Below are 26,645 nucleotides of genomic sequence, written 5' to 3' on the forward strand. Positions count from 1 at the left end.
TGGATGTTGGGACTCACTTTTAATTGAGTGTCCAATAAATAAATGTTGTAGTGGATGTTGGGATCCACTTTTAACACTTTTTTATTAGTTTTTTTATTAGTTGTAGTGGATGTTGGGACCCATTTTTAACATTTTGTAGGCATTTTTTTTTTAATTTATCTCAACCGGGACTTCTAAAACGGGATGCCCGAAATTGATCAACCGGGACTCCTAAAGCGGGACGGAGGGAACACTAAATATAACAAACTCCAGAATTTGAGCAACTTTTTATAGTCCACGTTCAAGCAACATTTTTTAAAACTCCAGAATTTGAAAATAAATTCCTAAATATTATTTATAGTTCACGACTTTAATTTATATTTTTGATAATTGCGTACTTTCAAACAAAAGCATATTAGTTGATGATTTTCTTAGATAAGTTTCACTAATTTTGAATCCAAAGTGACATTTTCTTCACTAAGATTTTATCTAAGTTGTTTAGTTGAACGCCAATATTTGTACCATTGAAAATATATTATTTGTAAAATTAAATTCTCGTTTTCACTAATTCAAGATTCGTGTGCTGAGAATGAAATCAATTATTTATGCAACATACACACATTTATTTATTTGAGTGCTAGCTAAATCCCGATTTATCGAAATCATATATTCACAATTGAGGAAAGTATAATGTCGAAAATTCATCCAAACAAGAAAAAGATCAGATTGAATTGCAAAAGTGATAAGCAGCATATTTACACGGCATGACAGACAAAGATATTCACATCGACTTAATTACCATAAAAAATAGCCACTCAGAGACGCGATTATCACCAAGTCGATGTGGGACAAGTATGTCAATTATAGGATCTAATCGGCGTGAGGAGTCCGTAGGCGCTGCCGCCTCTGAGCATCTCCCGTCTGCGAAAATGACGTCGCGCGGGGCTGAGGCAGCCGAGGCCGTGGCGGTCAAAGTCGTCAGCGCACTCCATCTCAGCGAGGACCTCGCAGAAGAGGTCGACGTGGCAGGGGAGGAGGAGGGGCCCATCGCTGCTGAAACCGTATTCCAGCTCAGCATCCTCAAGCAGCATCTTGAAGAGCGGGTGGTTCACCAACCCGGTCTTTATCACGAACCGCTGCTTCTCCGGTCCAACATAGACCGAGAAGCAGCCCGTGGGGGCCGGTTTCCGCCCCTCTCCCCCACTCCACGACTTGCTCTTCACCATCTTCTTCTTCTTCTTCTTGATCTGCACGTAACGCTCCAGTTTCTTCAGTATGGAGCTGGAGCTTGCTTTCGTGCTATCGCCTTCGCCTTCCATGGCTCTCCAATCCATCTAACCTAATACACACAAAGAAAAGCACAAACAAAGTATGTATATGTGTAATTGTATATGGAATTTATCCTCTGTCATAAGCCAAATGAAACATGGATCCATTTCTTGGCTTTCTTGTGTTGCTCATGATCTTGATTTGGAATCAAAATTGGAGGTTTTTTTCAAAAATATGCATAAGGAGATCAGGCTAGAAATGGATTTATGTGAATACTATTAGGAATTTGCATAAATGTTATTTGTTGAATCTAGGAGTAATGAGGAAAAGCAGGGCAGGTGAGATTTGTTATATACTAGTAGTAATATAGCATAAGCACTATTGATGATTGAGTTGAGTATATATTTTTGTCAACTACCTGAGAATATATAAATTCAGTGCACATCGAGAGTAGTTTTTCGTGGGGAATTCAATGCCTCTTAAGTTTGACAAATTCATTATCTCTATAATTGGATTGGTAAAATGGTACATTTGTGTACACGAAAGTATTGGTTTTGGTTGGTGTTGTGGAGTTGGTGGAATAATGAGGCGCATCTATAATTTTAATTCATATCGAACACTTTTCATCATGATAATTGACTCTAAAAATACTTTTTAAAATGTTAAATTTTGCTCCATATACTATCAAATCAAATGTAATTTTTTTCCCTGCCATATGGAGTACTATCAAATTAAATGTAACTTTTTAGGATTCTAATAAAATTTTAATTGTATATATTCACATGAGGAAATTTGTATGGATAATAATATTATATGGTTAATATACTTGTGATAAGGTACATTTAATGTATGATGAAATAAATTTTATATTATGTTATAATGAAGTGTTTTCGAATTTGTAAAGTATATATAAACTGATTATGATTAACAATATTTAAAATAAAAGTCAAAATACCTTTTATTATGTCTTTCTGTTTTTCCCAACTTATGTCATCATCATCATTTTATTATTATTATTATTATTATTATTATTATTATTATTATTATTATTATTATTATTATTATTATTATTATTATTATTATTATTATTATTATTCACGATTCGTTCCTATCATATGACGTTGTAGCTAGGTGTTAAATATTTTCTTTATACTGGAATTATTAATTAGATTAATAATTTAATATGGTGAGATGTCCAACGCAATTAATTTTTTTTTTATTTTATCTTGGCAATATTTATTTGACTAATATGATGAGGTGTCCAACGCAACAGCATGATGGCCACAATCTGTGAATTCAACTTTGTTCATTGGTCTCCGGGAGCCGGCTATCTATATGTAGAGAAATGAGGCCAAGATATTATAAAACCTAGCAATAATTAACATATTATATATACTGCTTCAGTTAATTGAATCTTAACTTTGCTAAATTAAGTTCAGATTCTTGTGAGAAATAATGAATTGTTAACTGGAATTAGGTCATCTCCCCTGAATTTTAAATTATAATCTATTCTACTAGCAGGAGCTAGTGTGAAGTTATTTTAGTGCAACTTTGCAATATGTAATGAATCCAAAATATTTTTGAGCTTTGTAATGTAGTTCAGATACCAATGATATGATTGTTTAATTGTTTGACCTCACCACTAGTTTATTTTATGACCTATTTGCATAACTTTTCATGATTAATGCGTACGTTGCTTCTCTTTTTATTCATTCTATTTTCAGAGAAAATATAAAGATAGACGATACTAATCAAAATTAAAACTTCAGTAATAAAAAGTGTTAGATCACTAATCAACTATAAGATCGAACCTTCTAGGTATGAATGATTACATAGTATAATGTGCATTAAATTTCCGGTTTGTGAATTGAACTGAATCGAAAGCTATTTAAAAAAAAATTAAAATCATATTGAACCGAATTACTCAAAATCAAAACCTGAACTATGATAATTGATCTAAACTGAAAAAATTGAAATTGCACATATATATCCAAAAAAAATCTTATATTTATATAAAAATATCGTATTAATAATTAACATATCAAAATAATTACAATCTTCATAAAAATCTAAATATTTTAATATTCATTAATACTCCCTCCGTCCACAAACAATAGATCACTTTTGCCATTTTGGGACGTCCACAAAAAATAGATCACTTTCTTAAAATGGAAAGTTTATCTCTCATACTTTTCCCACTTTTTCTTCCATCTCTAATACTTTACTCACTTTTTCTCCCTATCTCTCTTACTTTACCTACTTTTTCTCCCCCTCTCTCTTACTTTACCAATTCTACATTAAAACCCGTGTCATACACAAAGTGATCTATTTTTTATGGACGGAGGGAGTATAAACCAATACAAATAGCGGTTTTCAGTAATCATTAAATGCCAACGCTAAACAGTGTTACTGGCGGATTACGGTTGAATACTAATAGTAACTAAAAGCATTGTCGGTAAAAAGTGTTAGCGACAATTACTTGTTCTGTATAATTGCCTATTTATTAATAGTTACAGATATATCTCCGTCACTAATTTTGCGTCCTATTTGCTAATTTATGACGACATTGTCTGTCACTAATGTGGCATTTTGGATCACATTTTCTTTTATTTTAATCACTGTTTTACTTAAATATTCCAATAAACCTCAAATGAATAACCAATAAACATTAAATCTAAAAATTATGATAAATAAGAATAAAAGATACTTCCTTCGTCCCACTCTAATTGAAGCATTTCTTGTTCGGCACGTGATTTTATGCAGTGTTATTTTGTGAATTAAGTAGAGAGAGAAAAAACAAAGAAAATGATGTTTCTATTTTAAAAAATGTGTCATTTAAAGTGGAACATCCTAAATTGAAAAATGTGTCACTTAGAGTAAAATGGAGAAAGTCTTACTTAAAAAAAACAATAAAAGCGTGAATTTCCATGGAAATACTCCATAATATTGAGTTTGTAGTTGGTTTGTGTTACATTGACCAATTATATCCATATAGAACTGTCAAAAGTGTGGTTCGACTCATGGGACATCATGAGTTGCTTAACCATCTCTTGCATAATCACAAAATCATTTTCCATCTTTGTTCTTTGCTCATGATCGACATTAAATTTCTGATGCATTCATTGCTGATAAGGCTAATTTCATGCATCGGTTATATGGTGAAAAATCACCTTTTTACTGAGTCTAACACAAGTTTTAAGCCAGGTGTGTGAAGGAATCGCTAGGTCCAGGAAGAGCTGAAGGCAGTGGACCGGCGAAGAAAAGCGAAAGAAAGTGAGCAGAATTAAAGAGAAAAATGGATGGACGAAGGGAGTCAAAAGCTGAGGGTAACGAAGACTATTCACACCCTGCTGGACCCACTTCCACGCCTATATAAAGAGGAGCATGCAGCACACGAAACATACATGATCTTAGCTCTCAGCTCACACACTCACACACACTTGGGAAAAAGGGGATTCTGGGGTAGTTAGAGGTTTATCTTCTGGAGAAAGTCAGTGGTAACACCGTCCTCACGAAGGGCGAAGATACAATTATTTACATTCAGTTTTTGTGCTGTTATTCCGTCGAACTTCAACGTTTCTGAAGTCGATTGGTTGTTTGCTACTTACCGTTTATTTATGCATTTAGTTTACGTCACGATGGTGTTTATTTTGTGTTGATTTACGTTGATTCTGTGTTTTGAGGTTTAATTTCAGAAGTTAAATGTTATTCTCTTTTTGGATGTTTTTGTGCTTGATTTGGGAAATAGGTTGTGGATCTGCGCTATTGTTGTTGATCTGTGGTGAATCGGCGAATCTGTAGTTATGGATATAATTTTGGAAGGAGTTTGTTTCGGATGCTTGGATCCGGAGTGGATTTAGCATCCGAAGTGTGGATCTGAACAGGGGAAACCAAGTTGTGCATGGATTTTGAACTTTCTGCTTTCTTTTTACTTTACTTCGTCTAGTAGCCGTAGATCTGCCTTAGTTTTAATTGTTCTTCAAATTGTCGCTTTAATTTCTGTTGCTTCGTTTCGAATTACGTTCTCAACCTGTTTTATTGGATATTTCGTGCCAATTGTTGGAGAAGATGATGTCGCTGTTAGTTAGTACTTTAGTTAGTTGTTTTATAGCTTTTCATCCGTATTTTACCTTTTCAGCAAATGGTCCCCACCGTCAGTTGTTTTCCCAGGTCTAGGTAATTTAGGGAATAGTTTTTCTTAGATCTAGTTATTGTCTCGCTTGTTCCGGTTTATATGCATTTTTCCTGTTTCTGCCTAGATCTAGTTGTTAGCATAACAAATTTCAACACCAAGTCTAGTTTAATTTCCTCAACCCAAATTGCGTGGCAGCAGCCAACCTAAAAATTGTCCCGAGTATTTGAACATGTTTATTTGCGCATTCATCTCTGTGGGATCGATCCCTACTTCCCTATGCTAATTTTAGTATATGTGGTTGAGGGTTTTGAAGAGGTATTCTGTGTGTCCGACGACCTAGATCTTCCAACGTTCGGTGAGTTCCTAGACCCCGTGCTCTAGTGGATTCGCTGGACCCAGGAAGCTTGATATTCCTTACTGTGCACACAGTATAGTAACACTGACATTTCAATTGCCATGATTCTTCCCGCAATTCTACGATCGATTCTTTGCATACACATTTTTTCCCATGTATCGTACATGTTCAAAACAACTTTGCCACGGAGCCGAGTACAATGGCTTCTCTGCAAGGAGACCTAGGGCTGGGGAAAAATACCGAAATACCGAAATACCGGTCTTATCGTACCGAAAAAATACCGATAATACCGAATTTTCGGTATACCGTGACTTTCGGTACAGTATGATACCTTACCGAAAGATTCCGGTAAGGTAACGATATGAATTTTCAAATACCGCGGTATACCGCTGCATACCGAAATTCGGTATATACCGTAAATTAAGGTATATACCGTAAACTAAGGTATATACCACAAAAATATGAACACAATTATATATAAATATATTATATTTTTATTTTTAAATTATAAAATCTATTGTGAAATATAAATATAATTAGGAACAAATTATATTTAATTTATTTTTATAATTATAAAATATAGTAAATAATATTCTAAAAACTCTAATTTTCTATTTTAATTGATGTTGAAATTCAGATATACCGCAAAAGTAAGGTATACCGAAAATGAGGTATGGTATCGGTATGGAAAACTTTGGTAAGGTAAAAGTATGACTGTTTCGCATACCGTATTTATGGTAAGGTATACGGTATGGTGGTTTCGGTAAGGTATACCGTACCTATCCACCACTAAGGAGACCACTCGATCGAGACAAGCTCTCTGGATCGCAAAGTCGGTCCTTTACCCGGTCGAGTGACAATCGACCACTTGTATCAATTGACCAAGTTATTCCTTCTATATTCCTTTTGGTAATGGACCTCACATCCCACTAACTTTATTTCACTCATATTTTATTATAAAACTAATGTATAAAAGTAGGACTCATTTCTTATTAACTTTTTTTATATATTTACATTAAATTTCTTAAAACCTGAGCCAAGATATAGTAAATCTCTTATTAATTATCTTTCTTAAAACCTGAGCCAAGATATAGTAAATCTCTTATTAATTATCTCGACAAAGGAATAATAGAATTCAAAGGGAGCGTGTATGCGGATCTAATCAATTAAAGCAAGGTATGGCCCGAATGTGTAAGGTATCTCAGATATATCCTAGAAGAGCATTAATTAAATACAAGTTGCTTTCCTAATAAAAGAATATCCAACTCCAAAAGCATTGCTCTACTCATTTTACTTGTTCTTTCATAAATAAAAGGATCCTATTTAGAATCTGGATGGATCCTTTGTAGTTGAGCAATATCTTCACTTTTAACTCATCTTGTTGTCACCATGTCTAGATGCCTACCTATTTCTGTTTATAATATAGATGGTGGGCCAATCTAGAAGTTCAATTCTACTTTCTAGTCATTGATCACCCACACAGATTCGAAATCTAGTACTACCTTATACTAATTTCCTCATGTAATCTTGCTGTAGATTCTTAAAATGGAAAACCCCACTTGTTTAGTTTAGATGTTATGTTTGTTTATTTATTTTAAAGATGATTAATAATAGTTCCTCACTAGACCATCTCCAAGGGTACAAAATCTAAAATGGGATAGGTATTTAGCTCCAATAGTACTAAAAAACAAATCCTATTTTTGGTTTTTGAGAAAAAAATACCTATCTTTAGATTTACACTAAACCTAAATCTAAAAGTTTTTCAAATTTTGTGAGTCAAAAGGGCATAATATAGTGAATATTCTTTTAAGTTTGAGTTTAGGTAAATGGTTGGAGTAAAATCAATATTTAGTGTGAGGTTTACACTAAAATGGGTTTGAGTTTAGTCGAATGATTGGAGATGCTCTTAGTGACTCAAATCTTCAACATATTAGTTGGAGATGAAACGTTTTACCAATTGATTTGCGCTTCATCGTCTTTAGATGTTATGTTGGATTCGGGTCTTCATTGTTGGAGTTTCAAGCTTGAAAATATACAATTTTGTATTATTCATAATATTTTCAGAAGGTTGAGTTTATTCTACAACTTCAAAACTTGGACTTTTTTTACTAGGCCTAGGGTTGTAGACTTGTAGTATCAAGTAAAGTGTGATTAATCTTGTTATAATTTGGTCAAATCCCCTAACGATGAAGTCATTCAAACCGGTAAGAATTTTTAATTACTTCTCATATTTGAACACGAGTGTTGTCGTATCGGTGCTAGCCGTCAAATAGAATATTCTTTTTTTACTTGTTTTATAATGAATATATTTGCTTTAAATGTATTTGTTGCTAAACGAAGTAGTTTACCAATATTATCTGTAAAATAAATGTTAACAGTAAAATTTTTTGCCCCTTTGTTATCTCGTTTTATAGCAAAGCTGCAAACTGACCCTCATCTTTTTCATAATTTACTGCACATAATATTTCTGGTTTTTATACATCAAATTTTACTGAAAAAGGATAACTCATTTATTTTGGAGTTATATAACCAAAAATGATCTAAAATGTGTGTTATTATCATATTTTGCTTATTTATCTTTACTATCAAACTGCCTTGTATTTGAAACAGGTTTGTTTATGTCATAGATTTGTTAATCTCGCGGATTTCATTTATCTGACGGTCTAATTTTTTTTATAGGATTTTGGGTAATATTTTGGTTTGACAACCAACTTCAAGTCACTCCAAAAAAAAACAACCAATTTGAAGTCATAACATAAAATATATCCGGGTATTCATCCATTTATCGGGAAAAGTGATTAAGTGAGCAACTTTCGTTGTTTGAACGATGATTCACTTTTGGAAAAGTTAAAGATCAGGTAATTAGGTAAATATTCTACGTAGACATTTCTTACCATAGCATTAACATATAATTTTCCAGTAATGGTATAATCAAATCAAGAGATGTATTATAAATTTGGTATATTTTTAATCAAATCAAGAGATTTATTATAAATTTGGTATATTTTTAGGTGTAACAAAATTTATTATATCTGCGCATGCATACATGGATATGTTAAAATGACAATCCCTCTTAAAATAACACCATATCATCATTCCTAGCCAATCATTTGTACACGTGGATGAATAATAAGCTGCCATGTGACAATCATAAATATTCGCAAGGCTAAATTTACGCGGACTGCAACATCCAACACTCTAGACTGCAATATCCAATACTCTAGACTGTAAGGTGACGCGGCCTGCAATATCCAATACGCTAGATTGCAATCTATAGATTGTTGTAGATTGCTGTCTAGCGTTTATACTATTGCAGTTTAGCATATATAATATTGCAGTCTAGCGTGGTGTCACAGTGTCATTTTAAGAGTGTTGTCATTTTAACGCACCTACATGCATACATATACATACGTATATAAAAATAGGGGAACACTAATGTCCTTTCACCCTTATGAGTCACAAAATCCTTCCAACCACACGTTGCCACATGGCAGGTATAAGCAACATAATAATGATATTAAGCAACAAAGGATGACACATATAAATTACCGAATTGCATAAAAGACAGTTTATGTTGCATTAAATGCAATTTATTTTGCATTTTTGTCTATAGTTAATGCAAAATAAATTGCATTTAATGCAACATAAAAAGTCTTTTATGCAATTCGATCATCTAAGTTATCCACTAAGTTTGTTGCTTAATAACGTTATTTTGTTGCTTATATATGTCACGTAGCAACATATGGGTGGAAGGATGTTGTGATTCTAATTTGAATTATTTTTGAAGTAAATTACTTTTAGATTAATACACCCTGAATGTCAATATAGCTTGTGGCATGTTTTAATTATTGTTACCTAGCTACCTATCACAAGATGCCGTAGTTAAAAAAATCACGCCAAAAATGCCGAAATCATAAACGATTTCAGAAATTCACTTTATGATTGTAAAACGGCTGGGGAGCAAAAATAATTGCCTATTGGACGGAATGGTTGTAAATATTGTAGAAACAACAATTCTACACATTTGAAATATTCCAACAAAGGAAATGTTAAATGTAGCCTATATATCGGTCGATGGAGGGAGTGCTTGTACTATCCTTTCAGAGGAATTGAATTGTTGTAATTGTACTACTACTAATACTAGTACAACATTTATGCTTTACCCAAATAAAAAAGAAATATCGATATCTAGTTAACGAGGTTTTACTTGATAACCTTCACTTAGATATGTCTCACATCCACCACCTAAACTACATGCATCTTTAATTAGGATCCAACATCGTGATCAGCCACAAATAATTAAAGCAGCAGTTGTTTAATTAATTGAAGCATATATTACACTTGACTTTTTTAAATGACATACACCTAAGCACAACCATCAATCAAATGCCAAACTCATAACAATCTAGAAATTAATTAAAAGCAATGTGGCACTTAAGCCACTTCCAAATCAAACTAATTCAACACAAATGGAGTAATTATTCATTATTCTAGGTTGCAGGTTTTTTCCCCTCCAAGAATAATGGCTTCATCTGCAACTAGAGGAATAATCTCCAAAGCCATTCCTCCCAGCTTAACAACATCAATGATCTGTTCCTTCAATTCACTAATCTTGTGATCCTGTATTTTAATCTCCAGTACTTCAGACAACTGCTTCTCTTGCAACCCGCCTTTCTTCGTGTTTTTGTAGATCAAATAAAGCACCATTTGAATCACTCCGAAGCTGAATCCCAGAATATTAGGAATCTACATAGTTAAACAAAACAAGAAGTTAGGGTTTCATGCATTATAGTTTGAGTTTTTTTGAATTTAAATAAAATTACACTTACAGCAATATTATAGTCTTTGCGTAGCAATCCGTAGAAGAACCACATAACCGCGCTTAGGGTTAGGAAAAACGAGAGAAGAAACGGCATGTACTCTACGCTCTTCGTTCTTATCACTTGTCTCTGCAAATTCACAAAACCCTAATCCATGAAAGAGAAATGATGACTTTCATCATGTTTATGTACCTAACATGTAAGTAGGTGCTTACCACGACACCTAGAGGCGCCACGAACACACAGAGAGAGAAGACAAGGCAAATCCATCCCACAATACTGCCGCGGTTTGCTTCAGTTGCAAAGAATTGTGTTAGGAACAGAACTAGTCCGAATCCGACCACGTTCAATGAAAGAAGCAGCTTCACAGTTTGGATCTGATCAAGATAAAGTTATTAGAATCAAATAAAATAGCAAAAACTAAAGCAAAAAAAGTGTTGGGGATGTCTTCAATTTACCCTAGTGTCTTTGGTTGCGAAAACAAGGTAAAAGGAGATGTATGCAGACTGAATGAAACAGCCAACCGAGTTGATGGTGATGAGGAGGGTCGTGTCGGGCTTCAGAAATGCGTAGTACATCCACAGCATCGCGCTGAACAACCCCACAATATATGGGAGGGATTGGAACCCTGCGGTTGATCTTTTCTTGTAGATTTGGTAAAATGTTGGACTGCAAAGATGTAAATAATGTTATAAGATACAACAATCATAAAGAGGAAATATCAAACGTATTTTGATGGAAAGCTCACATTGGAGCAAGGAAGACCATGAATGACACGACGTTTCCTGCAGACAAGAATCGCAAGAAATATTAGTATCGAATATATTTGCATGTTTCTGCATGGGAGTTCAAGCAGACCCAAGTGGGAGTGGGGAGGGGCTAAAGCCCTCACTCATATGATTTTTTAAACATTTTTCTACTTATATTTTTTTTTAATTTAATTAAATTTAGTGTAAACTTTTATATAAAAGCCCCTACAAATAATCTAAATTATACAAAAATATACTTAAAATTAATATTTAGAAATCTCAGCCCCTATTGACAAATATTTCTGCGTCCGCCATACGTACCTAAAAGGCCAAAAACAAATGCCAGATTAGCCATTTCCAGATGATTTATAATCAAGAGTGGGAGAATTAAATGAGTGATGAGATGAGTGAAAATGGCCGTGGAAGGATCCATTTATATAGATGGAGCGAGGCAACGACGGGAGGGTGAATTTCGACTAATTTTCATCTTTACAGTTGTTCCAGACTCAAAAAAAAAAAAAAAAGAAAAGAAAAGAGTTCCTATCTTAAAAAATGAGTATCTTTCATCCACGCACTCATTGCTCCCTTTAACCTAATTTGGGTAGTTCATGCACTCTTGCCATTTCGAATTATCCTTTATTATCTTCAGTGATCAAGCCAAAATAAATAAAGAAATACGAAAGTTGTCTTGCTTGATTTCCTTCAGCTTTCCTTACTACTACTACTTGTAGTATTTTCTATTGTGGCTAGTGTTTTTTGTATGAATATAATGACATATATAGATGTAAGTTATTCCAATTATTAATCGATCGATTGATAATTAGAAATTAATTAGAACGAATTAATGTATGTCTTGAATAATATATTTACCTATGTATATTAAAATTAAAATTAAGAACAAGAACAAGAACTTTATTCATCTCTCTGCTTTTGATGTATGTGTGCAACATTAGTGTAGTTAATTTCACCATCACTGCTGTGAATTCTATATATTAAGGGAGTACTATATGTAAAAATAAATAAATAAATACAGAAATAAAAGAAGAGAAAGAGTAGACAAATGGGACCCAAATAGGATCTTTGTGATGTGTCACCCACCAATCCAATTGGGCATAAGGCTTACAACCCATACTTGGAGTTTATGGTGATGTTTGACTCCTTGATGCCTTCTTCCTCTTTTATTTCCTCTCCTATTCAGTAAATATCTTGTGCTGTACAGCAACTCAACTAATCATGTTCTTGCCACGTCATCACCACTTGTTACATTTGACTGACGTTTCTTTGGTGCTGGCTTCACTCACTTCTCTCTCTCTCGGACGCGTTTGAACAACTTAAAATGGAGTTGTCACTCAAAATTTGAACTAAGTTGACAATGTCCTTAATTACATTGCATAGCTTATCTAAATAATCTGTTAGCAAATTTTTAACCAAAAATACAATGTATAGTATCTAAATGCGACGTGAACGAAAAAAGTGTAATATTTATTTGATGGGGTTACGTTAATACGATAACAAATGTGAGCAAGACTAAGCATGAGAGTGGATGGTAAAAGTTGTGAAGTTGTGAGAATCTAATATTACTACACTTGAGAAGCGCAGCCACTCTACCCCAGTATTCCCACCTTGATTTCAACTTGTCCAACCCGTCCCCACACTGGGCCAACCTCAATAATAATAAGTTCTACCCCACGAAATAAATATTACACTTTTCGGTGGAATAAATGAACTAAGGGTCCTAGGCTATTATGTAGAAAATATTTTGTATCAATAAAAAGTGTTTGTAAAATTGAAATATAAATTTTAATGAGATTATGTCACAAAACTACATGCTTTTTGTGAATTTTAATTGAATACTCAACAATAATATTTTAGTAAAATCTCAAGTATTTTTGTTTTAGTCCAACAACAACGTTAGACACTAGCAACAACAATATTCTTATAAAACCTTGACTTTACTGTAATTAGCAACGACGTTTCGTTAAATGCTATCAACAACCATATTCTCGTAATCTATTAACTTCAATGTTATTTAATCTATTTATACTATCAACAACAATATTCTTGTAAAATATTACTCACTCGGTACCTCATTTTAGTCCACTTTATATTGAGCATGTATTTTTAAAAATATAAAAAAATATAACTGAAAAAGTTAGCGTCTTAGTGGAATGTTGGTCTCATTCAGTACCAGTTCGACCTCCTCATGTGAAGTTTTCATACATTTGGTTTGTAAATTACCATTTCTAATTGGCCCGTGTTTTGAGCTAAGGCCTGCTGATTAGGGCTTTATTCGGTAGTTTGAGAGCAAGTGCTCCTTTCCTATCCATCCCACGCTAAATGGAACATTTCTAATTTGGCACGAGATACCATCCTATAGAAATATGGCATTTGGGTTTGACACTGATTTTAATATATAATTGGTAAAGTAGGAGAGAAGGAGAAAAATAGTTGAAATTATGTAGTGGATGGTGGGACCCTTAAGAGCATCTCCAGCGGCGCCCTTCCCGTCGGACGTCTGAGAGGCTTCCGGGAAGGGCGCCCCGGACGTCCGCCATTAGGGCGTGGAGGGACGGACGCGGGAAGGGCGCGGTCTTCGGTCAAAGGGCATGCGGACGTCCGCCATTGTGCGACCCGCAGACGTCCACCTTTTTAATTTTTTTTTTAAAACTCTATATATACGGCTCGTTGAACTTCATTTCATCCGCACCACTTGTGTTAACAAGTTTCTCTCTCTAAATCTAAATTTCATTTCTGTTGAAGATAAATGGAGAACGATAGGAACTCTCTCGCCACGAGCGAGTCACAAATGTCGACGTTTACCGCCGGAGGTGAGGAAACTTGAGCGGAAATGCGGGTGGGATGGGTGGGATGATGCCGAGAATGATGCCCGGGGCAGCGGGGATGGGGGGCATGACACCAAAATTCACAGTTATTATCCTCTATAAATAGACGCCGCATTTGGTACAGTTCTACTCACCAAAAAAAATCTATATTTTTTATTTCTTCTATTTTACAATTTCTCATCTATTTTTTTTTCAAATTTATACACTATGAAATGAGAATGACATATTCTTGAATTTGCAAAATTTCAATTGTTGCAATTTATGGTTTTTCTATGTTTTTTTTTTTTTTTTAATTTAGTTCGTTATTTCTTAAATAATTTTTAATAGATTTTGCAATAATATAAATACTATTATTATTTAAATTTTTTAAAAATATTATGGCCAAACTTAAATTGATGTGTATTCAATAATAGCAAGGTAATTATAAGATGGTATACTTAAATTGTTGTTACGAAAATCTATAGATATAACCATCTGTGTGATAAAATTATTACTCTGTAAATATATTGATAATATTTTTGTAATTTTAAAAAATGTTTTTCAAATTTTATTATATAATACTCCCTTCGTCCCATAATAGATGTCACACTTTCCTTTTTAGTTTGTCCCACAAAAGATGCCACATTTCTTTTTTTTGGAAAAAACTCTCTCACACATTAATATAAATATACTATTTTCTTTTTCCACATAACACACAAAACAACATCTCCTAAAATCTCGTGTCCTTTTCCAAGTGTGTCATCTATTATGGGACGGATGGAGTATATTATTGTGATGAGCTTTCCTAATTTTGATTTTTTTTCATATCTGAATTTACGCTCCATTCTAGTTAAGAGTCATGTTTTGCCATTTCCGTCCGTCCTAGTTTAAGAGTCCCATTTAGAATTTACCATATTTGGACATAAAATTTAACCTCATTGTTGATGAAATTTACACTCAAATGCCATTATTTTCATAAAAATAAAACAAAAGAAACACCTTTTACATACAAATAGTCAAAGAGGTCTTATTTTTCACTAACCCACTTCACTTATTACACACTCCAACAACCACTACCTCACTTCAATTATTATACACTTTATTACACACTCCAACAACCACTACCTCACTTCAATTATTATACACTTTGACAATTTCTTAAAACTCGTGCTCTAACTAAATTGCTGTGACGCCCCGGAATTTCGCTCCCTTCTTTCGAGATAAATCGGATTTATTAGCTTAATTAATTTCATTTAGAAGATGTGTAATCGTACATTCCTCGTTGTATTCGACTTTGGAGTAATTTAAGTATCTTCGTTGGAGGAAATAAAATGCAAGGCAAATTTAAGTTCAAGAATAAAAATTGAGAAAATACTTTCATTAGAGAAATGAGAAAATGCTTGGAGAAATAGAAATGTCTGGGATGTAATTGAGAATAAAGTATTTAAGTACAATCATCTTTATTTGGTACAAGAAGGCATAGTAACAGCTACTACTATCCTAATGGTCTCAAGACCTAAGACTTTGACTCCAAGCTAGGAGTAAGAATGAGAATGCAGACATAGTGGGGATAAGATTCTCTCTTCTTCCTCCCCCATCCTTCTCGATTTCTTCAGCCACAAGACTCCAAATTTCCAGCTATGGTATCTGCAAATTAGCACAAGAATGGGGTTAGAAGATGACTCACAAATAAAGAGGAACCAAGACAAGAGAGCTTAGTAGAATGAGCCTCTACACAAGCCCAATATAGACATGAGCAAGATTCTAGTTTTCCATCGATCAAGGCTGAGGAAACAGCCAAGAGAGAGACAGCCACACATACATCAAAGTAGTAAGATTAACATGAACATGAAGCTCAAAAGAGGTAGAGCTGGCAGCCCCAAAATAGGAGCCTTTGCCTCCAAGTCTCAAGCACAAACTGCCAAAATGGAAGCCTATATAAACAGCCCCAATCTCCTTCTCCTCCCCTCATTCTCAACACTATAAGATCACTAAATATTCAAGAGAATAGCAAGGAAGGGAGGAGGAGCAAGGAGGAGAGTTTGAGGCAGGGCATCGGTCCCATCCAAGAGGAATCATCAAAGTGAGGTAACAACCTCAACACCCATCTCCATCGCATCATGTAGATCAACCAAAATAGATAGCCAATAACTTAGATTCATAGAAGCTCAATAGAATAGTCATAACAGTAGCAAGCATAAAGAACCAAACATCAACAGATGGTACCAATGCTTAGTCAAGTATGGGATACTCCCAAATCAGTAAACCACAAGTATGACAATCATAGAAACAAGACTAAGTGTAGCAAAAACAATAGCAAGCTCCTTCCAGTGATTAAGTACAGCCAAGTTTCGAATCAATAAGCACTAGAGAGCCCCAAAGCTTTCGTTTTGATTGTTAGAAATTGAGTAGAAGGGGAGGGGGAAGAAGCTTAGCTTAGGCGGAGGGGCTGCCGGGCGACGAGCGAGCGTCGACGAAGTCCGAAAATTTCCGCGGAGCAGCTGCAGGCCGCGGCTGAGAGAGAGAGAAGGAGGCGATGCCTCCTCTCTACTGCTGGGTTTGCCGAGGACGCCGGCGCTGGACGAAGAGCGCTTGTCGGAGAACGCTGAGGCGAGTTCGCCCGGCGACGCAGGTGAGGCGCGATTCCGCCGAGGAAGAGAAGGGACGGAGAGAGAGGACGATGGAGCAGCGGCGGTGCGTGCTATGCGCTGCCGGCGACGCAGAGGAGGCGCCGACCGGAGCAGCGGCGAGCACGAGAAGGAGACGCCGCTGGGTTCTTCGATGTGATTTTAATTTGGGGATTTACTGTGGAGTTACTTGATGAGAAGAGAAAGGGTTTTAGGAGAAGAAGGAGGAGCTCCGGCGACGCCGGAGATGGCGATTCGCCGGAGAGGTCGCGGGGCGGAGAGTGGAGGAGGCACCGCCATTTCTTCTCTGATCTGGTTTTCCCCAATTCTTGTTTTTGAGAAATGTAGGAGAGAGAGAGAGTTGACCGATAGGAGTATATAATTGGACTGATTCCAATTTAAATTGTTGGGCCACTACTAATTTCTAGATTGGGGCCAAAGGAATTAATTCTACACACATGAGTTGATTGAGAAGTGCCGATAGCATTTAAGGAGAATTGGGTTGGTGCCTTGTTTCTTTTAAATTAATTGGGCCTCCCATTATTTTAGTTTGAGATTTGGGCCATAAAACAAATTAAATGGATGAGTGGGCTGCTTGAGTTGATTTAATTAGAGGGCAAGGAGATTTATTGTTGGGCCGAGATTTAATTATGAGAAGTTGGAATTATTTAAGAATTGAGATGGAGCTCAATTAATTAATTCCCGATTAATGTGCTAAGTTTCCAAAGATGGAAAATATCGAGTTGGAGCTTGAAATTTGGTAAATTAATTTCTAAATAATTTATTTAGATTCCGGGAAAATAAAGTGGGAGACGCGAAAGCCGACCGGCGTCGCCCCGCGACGCCATGGGCGGTCTTAAGAAAAAAATCCGAAGAAAAGGATTTAAGAAGAGACTTTCCAAGAATTCTTATTCTATTAAATAAGTGCCCGAATATTTAAGTTAGAGAAAATAGAATTTCTCCAAAGTTAATTAAGAGAATAAATAAACTCTGCAGAGTAGTGAAGCCGAGGTAGGATTTAGAAAAATCCTATAAGACGAGACTGAGATATAGGTGCTATCCAATAGGATGCATGCATTCTTTCTAAAGAGAAATAATTCAAGTATTAATTAGCGTGCTACGCTATTTATTTTCAAGGGATAAATTGCTCGAGGGCGAGTGAGGCCAAAGCGAGTAATTGAGTTGAGACATAAGCATATCAGGTGGGCTTTCTTTTAATATCCAGCACTATAGTGTGGATATAAAGCAAATACTTGTGAAGTTATGAAAAATCATTTTTTCTCAAAATGAAGCAGTGATTATTTTAAAGTTGTTGTCATGCCATAAAATGTTTGTTTTGAGGCCTATCTGTTGGGGTTGTAGCCCGTGGGGTTTGGCGATGCCAAACCTAGTTTAACGAATTCGGTTCCCAATAGGACCGCAAATCCTGTTCGGAATAATGTGCACGAGAGCCGTGAGCCATCAGCGGTTGGCCGGCGATGTGTCCGCTGAAGGTGGCCACCTTCACGGTACACGATTCACAGATATGGTAGAAATTTTGAAAGAACTTAGACTGCAGTCGGACTTTTAAGATCACAGAGAATTTAGTATGCTCGGGCCTTTTAAGAAAAACCCCCGTGCGATACTGTGGATGGATGACAACTATATATTGTATGTTTTGTTTTCGGCATGTGTCCACTGAGTACTCCTGTACTCAGCCCTGCATGTATTTATAAATGTGCAGGTTGAACGTCAAGAGGATGGAGAAATGATCGGAGTCGATGCTACTAAATAATCCAGTGGATCTTTTCACGATTCGTGTCTTCATACACGAAGTCGTCTAGTATGGACTTATTCCGCTGCTCTTTTGTGAAGTGAGACATCTTAGAATCTCACCTTCGAACTCTGATTTATTGATGTAATATTTATTCTAGTTCTAAGACCATGTAATGGTACATTTGGCTTCTATTCTATGATATGATCGACTTGGCCTTCGGGCATATTCACAAGTTCTTTCCCCTTTTCTTTCCCCGTTTCTTTAATCCCTCCCATTAGTCGCGATTTACCCGCTTTCGCTATCCTTAGCAAAGTGCGGTCGTGACATGAACCGGGACTCCTATTCGTGGACGGACTAAAATGGAAAAAACGGGACTCCTATTCGCGATGGAGGGAGTATTATATTGTGATGAACATTCCTAATTTTGAATTTTTTTCATATCTGAATAAAAAAATTTATGTCTGAATTTACACTGATGGTATTCGATAATAACGAGTTAATTATAACAAATAATTTTATGTAGTACTCCCTTCGTCCCACAAGAATATGCATTATTTTCTTTATAGTCCGTCCCATAAGAATATGCACTTTAAATTTTGAAAACTCTTTTCTCTCTATTGAGGTGAGACTCATTCTCCACTAACAATACTTTAATTACTTTTTCTTTTTATTTCTCAATTACTTGTTAATTATATATTCAAACTCGTATCAAATTCAATGTACATACAATAAAACAAAACATACAATAAAACAAAACAGAACAAAACAGAGTGAGTATAATTTACAATTTTTATCCTCCTATCATTAGTACAGCTACATGCCGATATTAAAAATGCATTGTGATTTTCTCAACTAAGAATGAAAGGTTGTAACTACTACATTTATTTCATGTAAATCAAATCATTCATGCACGGTGTATTTCAAAAGTTAATGTCTATCTTAAGTAACGAATTTATTAATGAATGAAGTAATACAAACCTATTCAAACTCTCACCCCCACGCCCACATTAGAAATTCTCACTCCCACTCCCTTCCAGTTTTCCATTTTAGTTCCTAACCCATTATATGTCTTAATTCACTTTTTCTGTAGTAATAGGCCTCACATTTCACTATCTTCATTGCACTCATATTTTATTATTCTCTCCGTCCCTGAAAATTTGTCACCTATTTCCTTTTTTCGTCGTTCCTAAAAATTTGTTACCTTTCACTTTGGTAGTGGACCTCACATTCCACTAACTCATTCTCACTCATATTTTATTTTAAAACTAATATATAAAAGTAGGACCCACATGCTACCAACTTTTTCAACCAATTTTCTATTACATTTCTTAAAATCCGTGCCGAGTCAAATGGTGCCAAATTTTAAAGGACGGAGGAGTATACAATACTCCCTCCGTCCCACAAAAGATGTCACATTTGTGGGACGGTATGGGATTTTAGGAGTTTTTATTTTGTGTGTTAAATGGAGAGAGAAAATATAATTTTTATATTTATGTGACAGAGAACTTTTTCCAAAAATGGAAATGTGACATCTTTTATAGTATAAATTAAAAAGGAAAATGTGACATCTTTTGTAGGACGGAGGAAATACTAATATGGAGTAACTACGTATCTTTCAAATAATTAAGTTGAGTCTTACATTTCTTAAAAAATGTACCAGACTCAATTTGGAAGATATGTAGTATAGCTTGGAACAATTTAAAGTTCAGAATCAATGAGTTGTTGCATAATGATCAAAGACTTTTCTTGGAACAGAGGAAGATATATGTAGTTGTACTAGTATGGTTTGGAATAATCTCCATTAAAAAGTATATCAAAAATTGGGAAAAAAAAAAAGAAATAAAACGATGACTACAAAGAAAAGTCGAAATCTTGGACAGCCTCCTCCTGCATAAGAGCCTCTTCCAACAAGAGCTGAGATTGATCCATCAACTCTGGGCTCAATCTGAACATCAAAACACAAAATTCCATCTGATTCAGAGCGCCATCTCCGTCGAAATCCCCTTCCTTCAGCATGCTGTGAAGATCCTCATCCGACAATTCCTGCAGCCCTAAAAAAGCAGAATTCTTCTTCAAGCTGTCGAATGTGATGACCCCCTTCTCGGAGTCCATCAATAACTGGAAACCGTTGCACAATTCCCCAAGCAATCCGTCGCCGCCTAGCTTCTCCGCCATCAGAGGCAAGAAATCGTGGAAATTAGGTTGATCGATCGACGCCATTGAGATCAAATTCAATTAATTGGAATGAAGATTTGTGATGAGGAAGGAGTTATTAATATATGATGGGAGAAGGGGGACGGATTGAATTTGAAAGACATGGTAAATGGGGAGGGAGGGTTTCGTAGAAGGAGAATGGGGAGACACAGACACAGACAGAGACAGAGACAGCTAATTCACAGAGAGTTTGTTGAAGAAAAGGTCAATTCAAATAGATAATACTCCAGATTGCAATTGCGTATGTGCTTACACCATTACCAATTCTAATCTATTTGGAAATTTCTGGGAAGCTAAGGGGCTGCGCTTTAAGTCTCCATGTGTCGACGTGGAAAGAGGGCGGCGATCTACTCAATTTAATACTATGGTGCGCTATTAAATTTGTATTGTGTTTGATAAATCAGATTCAATCCCATAACTCTATTATAGTTAGTTATAGCTAATCCTCTATAATTAAAATAATCTTACAACTCAATCTTAAATTACATCTTGGTATTATTTATTTTGTAAACCTAACACCACCTTATTGGATACTCCGTCATTTGGAGTATGCGAGCGGCATCCATTCTAGAAAGAAAAGCTAATCAAAAAAAGTTAATGGAGTAGAATATAAATTTTATTTATATATATTAATTTTAAGGATAAAAGTTAATTTTGGTCTTAAAAATATAATTAAAATATGAATTTGGTCTAAAATATTCACTTTTATAAAAACAGGTTCATAACAAACGAAATCTTTCTCGTAGTGGTCTTTTTTTTATGTTTCCGTCAAAAAAACTATTTGACGGAACCGTAAAAAAAAAGACTACATTGGCAGACATTTTCATTTGTTATGGACCCATTTTTTAAAAAGTGAATATTTTAAACCAAGTTCGTATTTTGAGTATATATTTAGGACTAAAATTGACATTTATTATAATTTTAAATAAAATATGAATAAAATGAATTAGTGAAATATAGAACTCGATGATCATTTTATAGATGTAAAATGGAAATATGCAATTGCTCATTTGATTTTGTTTCTCAACCGTATTAGTGGATCTCAAACTAAAATTAAAAGTTAATATTCCTTTTATGCTATTAAAAATATATCATTTTTTAAAAGTTATTTCATTAAAAATAAAATGTTTCCTAAGATATATAATCCACATAATTTAATGGGATGATAGGAGTACTTTAAGCAGCTTGCCTAGTAGTTGGCGCCATTTTCTGGTGCCAATTTTCGACAACTTTTTAAAAATCAATTGGCATCAAACAATTTCAAAATCAAACTGCATTGGGAAGCGAAGTTTATGCTTATTTAAAATTCCCTCTAATGAAAATGGGGAATAGAAAAACGAATTTTATTTATAAATAAAGACCAAAATCACTATGCTACTAGTATTTTTCATAACCGTCATTCAAAAAGTAAACAGAAAATATCTATAAGCACTCATCATGTACTTTCCTCTCATAGAAAACAAGGGAAGCTTTCGCAAATGGAACAATTCAAATTTTATTGGTTGACCTGAATAATCGGGTAATTTCAGAAAGTTATGGATGAAATATTCCACTATCATTAAATTCCAACCCAATTAGTATGTAATTTGAATAGAGTTGGCTCAGAACATGATTCGTTAGAGCATTCCCATCCGTGTTCTTAAATAAGAGCACGGAGGTGGGCCCGGGCCCACTTTTACTCCTTGTCCTTAGGCAAGAGCACAACACCCACATCCGTGCTCGTGCTCTTCCGCAAGGACAAGCTCAAGGGTCCCACTATTTCCTCAAGCTCAAGGACGTGCTCTTAGCTAAGAGCAGCGCCGTGCCGCTGGCACGGACGGACAATTCGCAGCGGCGGACGGACGAGCTCGTGACGGACGCCACGGACGCAGATGCTCTTAGTCTTAATCCTAAATTCAACTATTGCAATTCATCTGACTTGTTTGACAACTAATTTGGCAATTCAGTGATGATTTTGATCAAATGATTAATTATATAAAAATAAAATAAAATAAATTCTCCTATTTTTATTTGATATAATACATGTGTATGGAGTATTTCTATTAATATAATATATAATAATAGATAAACGAATTGAAAAATTCAAGCTCATGATAAGAACTATTCTAAATTCTAAAACATGTGTTTAAAATTTATAGAACTGTATATAGGGGCCCTATGTTTCATTTTGATTTTACAAATCTTCAATTAGATTTGTAAAATGTCAATATCCATCCTAACATATTTTCATATTTTAAATCATTCAAAAGTCTTCTCATAGAATGTCAATTTTTTCTACTGTATAAACTATGAGGAGCCTTTGCTATGTAGGCATATAGTAGATGGAATGGTTTCTGGTTCAGGAAATGAAATTGGAGACAACACAAATCAAGTGGAACTTTTGGAATTGCTAGAACTTTATTCCTTATTTCTACTAGTCATATAAAAAGAGCAATATCAACATTTGACACTTATTTGCAAAATAAATTTACATACATATTTGCATAATGTCTTCACCTGGCCTCCAACTCAGTAATGGTGATTGTCTTATTCCCTGACTCAACAAATGGTGAAGAAGTACCACTACTGCTTGAACTTCTTTCGATGAAAAATCCGGGCTGTTTTGGTTCGGGCAAAACTGCTCCATCACTTGCTAACATCGAAAACACTGATGGCATGGTTGGCCTATCGTCTGCGAATTTCTGAACGCATAATAACCCGACTTGCATGCATCTCTTCACTTCATTCTCTACAAATGTATTCTTCAAACACTCATCCATCAACTCTATTATCTTGTTTTCTTTCCAAAGCAACCATGCCTGCCAAAATAATAACCAACTAATTAAGGTGTTAATTTGACATTGCATTTCTACAAATCAAAATGACATCAAAGTATTAGTATTACATGGCCCAAGAGATTAAGATAGTGATCTGTGTGTTCATATCCTCTGTTCTTCTTTCCACTAATTATCTCCAGCACCACCACTCCAAGACTAAAGATGTCAGATTTCATTGAGAATTTCCCATCAATCGCGTATTCTGGAGCCATGTAACCACTGCATGAAATTATTCATCTTAAGGCCACCATAGAAAATAACAATAGAATGTGACCATGTAAAGAAGAAACTTACAATGTCCCAACAACTCTTTTTGTTCGCGCAAGAGATTGATCCTCTTCGAAAATTCTTGCTAACCCGAAATCTGATATTTTTGGAGTTAAATTTCCGTCTAGTAAAATATTGCTTGTTTTGAGATCCCTGTGAATAATCTTTAGTCTGGAATCGTGATGGAGATATAGCAGACCCCTTGCCGTTCCCATGATAATATCGAAAAGCTTAGGCCATGTCAAATGTGTTCTCCGACTGTTATCTGAAACATGTGAATGTTAACTCTTTGAAAGAGTCAGATATATGAGATATTTTACAAACCAAATAATAGTAAGACTTTACCAAAAACAAAATAATCGAGGCTTTTGTTATCCAGATATTCATAGATCAGCATCCTTTCCTCTTCTTCAATGCAACATCCCAAAAGTCTAACAATGTTTCTGTGTTGAAGTTTCGCAATTACCATCACTTCATTTCCGAACTCTTCGAGACCAAGTTGTGAAGATCTCGACATTCTTTTGACTGCTATTACTTCGCCTGTTGGCATGTACCCCTGCTTATGCATGTGTGACCATACAAATAAACATGTCTGTCAAACTATTGTTTTTTTGTTCAACTTGTGCACTCTAATTTGATATAATTACCTTATAAACAGGACCAAAACCTCCATGTCCAATCATGTTTTCCACGGAGAAATTATTTGTTGCTTGTAGAATAGTTGCCATCTTGATTGTAGGTAATTCTACATCCTCACTATTCCTTTTTACTGCTAGAAAAAGGAAAAATAAAATAAAAATTAAAGCCTTGAGAGTTTATGCTTTGATCATGAATGAGCTTTCTTTCTTTGTTACCTTGCCTTTTTCGTCTTGCCACGAAAAGTACACTTCCGTTGATAATGGCCGAGACAAGAACACCAGAAACAATTGATATCACTATTAACCTTGTAGGCCTTTTCTTTTCCTTCTCCTCCTCTAAACCCATGTCAAAATCTACAAGAGAAATCCCCAATCAATGTAACTAGAGTGGATGTTCATGTTTTATAACTAAAGACCTCTCTCACTTCATGGATATAAGTTTACACATTGTTCTTATTCAGACCAACTTCTACAGTTAAATCTATTTTTTTCACTCCCTAATCTTCTAATTAATAGTAACACTTTATTTAACAAAATGTTGCTATAAGTGCAAGTAAAGTATCAATGCTGTGGTGAGTTGAGAGAGTGTAAAGAAATGGTTATAATGAAACAACGTACCAAATTCAGATGTCGGTACACGGATGTAGATGTGTTGGTTATTATACGCTGAAGGAAGTTGCTTGGTATCAATGAGATCATCAAACCACATCAAGCAGCCAGTGCTTCCAGTAGTAATGAAGGGATTAGCAAAAGCAGTGCAGCCACAGTTTTTTAAGCACTCAACTCTGCACTCACCAAGGCTCATGCTTGTATTCAACCAAAACCTCGACATATCCGGAAATTTGACCCCAACAACCTGATGAAATCCATCTCCCCCATTGCAGTTCAATGGTTTAGTTCTAGTGCATCCACCCGACCAATCTTGAAGGTCCCAATCCTTTTGGAACTTTGGCGCAAATCCTTTTAAACACTCGCATCTAATCGGCCTATCAGGTTTGCAGATGCAGTTAGGTCCACAGGTAGCATATTCATCGCATGTATCGAGAGGAAACATAGTGACAAGATTCCACTTGTCTCTTCTGAGATTCATGGTATGGCACAAGATCGCGCCAGATGTATCTAAAGTGGCTCTCACCAGAAGTAAGCTCTGGTAGGGCTCTCCTACAGATATCATCCTCTCCTCTCTGAAAACAAACTCTGGTTTGTAAACGGCACTGGGAAATTTTTGAGCACCCGCATAACATATCCCGTTCCACTGTCCAAGCCGGTATTTTTTCATTCCCCCTCTCAGAGTCACCATCTGAGCCAAGCCCCGGTTTTGGATCCTGTGAACGTATTCCCCGGGAGAAGGATCGTCTGGACTTCTCCATGATGTCAAATACCTCTCAACACCAGCTTCATTGTCATCCACTATTTTCATTCCTGGTAACAAGGTGTCAGTTGGATAGTCAAAACTCTGCCATAGGTACTCTTCGGTTGTAGAGCTCGTGTCGTGTACAAGAACCAAGTTTCCCGAGTCCAGGAGGTGTAACACTGGATTTGAGGCCACCCTCGATGAATTCGCCAACCAGATGATGCTTCTGCCACTGCTTATAACAAGACTTGCATTTTCAGAAATCATCAAAACTGGTGATTCTGAGGCAGAAATGGGATGGTTTCTATTGGCAACCCACACTACAACATCTGGTGTGTTCTTGTACCATATTCCCAGGAATCTCTTCAACGATTTTCCAGGTGAAAAAAAGCCGGTTTCGAAAACTTGGTTTTGAGAAACAAGAGTCTGCCCAAACACAAGCTTTTGATATGGAAACAGTATGTGATTCTCAGCTGCTCCAACTGTTAAACTTAGAAAGGAGATTGTAATAAAAAAGAATTGTGCCATATTATAATCTGATTGCAAGAATAGTTTTGACAGCATCCTCATCCTCCCTTAGCTAGTTATTACTCAACCGCCTCAAGACATATATTCCATTATTTTTTTAATTTCTGTTGGTAGTCAAAATTGACTAGCAGTTTTTCTTTCCAATGAAAAGTAAAATCAAACTATTGACTAACTTGCCAAAGTCTACATGATTGACAACATATTTAAATAAAATACAGTTGAATATCTCATACTCATTGATTAAATCTTCATATTGCAATATTGACACGCTGGGTTACACAAATATACTAAATATAGCTCTGGTTATTGTTACAAA

At 35.3% G+C, this 26,645-nt stretch overlaps 4 protein-coding genes and 1 long non-coding RNA gene across 7 annotated transcripts; 1 reads left to right on the forward strand and 4 right to left on the reverse strand.

Annotated features, from left to right (window-relative positions):
- Positions 1-836: 836 nt before the first annotated feature.
- Positions 837-1,313, reverse strand: LOC125195048 (auxin-responsive protein SAUR50-like). Its single transcript, XM_048093252.1, has one exon. It carries the CDS (start codon positions 1,311-1,313, stop codon positions 837-839), a length of 477 nt encoding a protein of 158 aa, XP_047949209.1.
- An 8,721-nt stretch (positions 1,314-10,034) lies between these two features.
- LOC125197194 (bidirectional sugar transporter SWEET9-like) lies at positions 10,035-11,886 on the reverse strand. Its single transcript, XM_048095906.1, has 6 exons — positions 11,629-11,886; positions 11,307-11,343; positions 11,017-11,227; positions 10,774-10,935; positions 10,568-10,687; positions 10,035-10,484 (listed from the first exon to the last, which is right to left on the reverse strand). Exons 1-6 carry the CDS (start codon positions 11,738-11,740, stop codon positions 10,224-10,226), a joined length of 903 nt encoding a protein of 300 aa, XP_047951863.1. The 5' UTR covers positions 11,741-11,886; the 3' UTR covers positions 10,035-10,223.
- Positions 11,887-15,546: 3,660 nt separating this feature from the next.
- Positions 15,547-18,729, forward strand: LOC125192522. Its single transcript, XR_007171418.1, has 2 exons — positions 15,547-16,217; positions 18,480-18,729. It is a non-coding gene; the product is annotated as an uncharacterized LOC125192522 (long non-coding RNA).
- A 1,487-nt stretch (positions 18,730-20,216) lies between these two features.
- Positions 20,217-20,926, reverse strand: LOC125193006 (calcium-binding protein KRP1-like). The gene has a single exon (XM_048090706.1). It carries the CDS (start codon positions 20,730-20,732, stop codon positions 20,364-20,366), a length of 369 nt encoding a protein of 122 aa, XP_047946663.1. The 5' UTR covers positions 20,733-20,926; the 3' UTR covers positions 20,217-20,363.
- Positions 20,927-23,051: 2,125 nt separating this feature from the next.
- On the reverse strand, positions 23,052-26,322 carry LOC125194465 (G-type lectin S-receptor-like serine/threonine-protein kinase At4g27290). Of its 3 annotated transcripts, none has more exons than XM_048092698.1 (7): positions 25,066-26,322; positions 24,664-24,801; positions 24,457-24,578; positions 24,155-24,365; positions 23,837-24,074; positions 23,611-23,761; positions 23,052-23,524 (listed from the first exon to the last, which is right to left on the reverse strand). In XM_048092698.1, exons 1-7 carry the CDS (start codon positions 26,066-26,068, stop codon positions 23,219-23,221), a joined length of 2,169 nt encoding a protein of 722 aa, XP_047948655.1. In that variant the 5' UTR covers positions 26,069-26,322; the 3' UTR covers positions 23,052-23,218. The 3 variants fall into 3 exon arrangements, with proteins under 3 accessions (XP_047948655.1, XP_047948654.1, XP_047948656.1); XM_048092697.1 differs by having other exon boundaries at positions 24,457-24,581; XM_048092699.1 differs by having other exon boundaries at positions 23,361-23,543; positions 24,457-24,581.
- Positions 26,323-26,645: the final 323 nt, after the last annotated feature.

Source organism: Salvia hispanica, chromosome 6 (genome assembly GCF_023119035.1).
Source record: "Salvia hispanica cultivar TCC Black 2014 chromosome 6, UniMelb_Shisp_WGS_1.0, whole genome shotgun sequence".
NCBI lineage: Eukaryota > Viridiplantae > Streptophyta > Magnoliopsida > Lamiales > Lamiaceae > Salvia > Salvia hispanica.

Coding starts and splice junctions, on each gene's coding strand:
- LOC125195048 (XM_048093252.1), bottom strand. CDS start 1,313: ATGGATTGGAGAGCCATGGAAGGCGAAGGCGATAGCACGAAAGCAAGC.
- LOC125197194 (XM_048095906.1), bottom strand. CDS start 11,740: ATGGATCCTTCCACGGCCATTTTCACTCATCTCATCACTCATTTAATT. Junction 11,344..11,628: donor ATTTGTTTTTGGCCTTTTAG/GTACGTATGGCG, acceptor TCTTGTCTGCAG/GAAACGTCGTGTCATTCATG. Junction 10,936..11,016: donor TCGCAACCAAAGACACTAGG/GTAAATTGAAGA, acceptor TATCTTGATCAG/ATCCAAACTGTGAAGCTGCT.
- LOC125193006 (XM_048090706.1), bottom strand. CDS start 20,732: ATGGCGTCGATCGATCAACCTAATTTCCACGATTTCTTGCCTCTGATG.
- LOC125194465 (XM_048092697.1), bottom strand. CDS start 26,068: ATGATTTCTGAAAATGCAAGTCTTGTTATAAGCAGTGGCAGAAGCATC. Junction 23,762..23,836: donor AAAAGAGTTGTTGGGACATT/GTAAGTTTCTTC, acceptor AATTTCATGCAG/TGGTTACATGGCTCCAGAAT. Junction 23,525..23,610: donor ATCTTAATCTCTTGGGCCAT/GTAATACTAATA, acceptor TTATTTTGGCAG/GCATGGTTGCTTTGGAAAGA.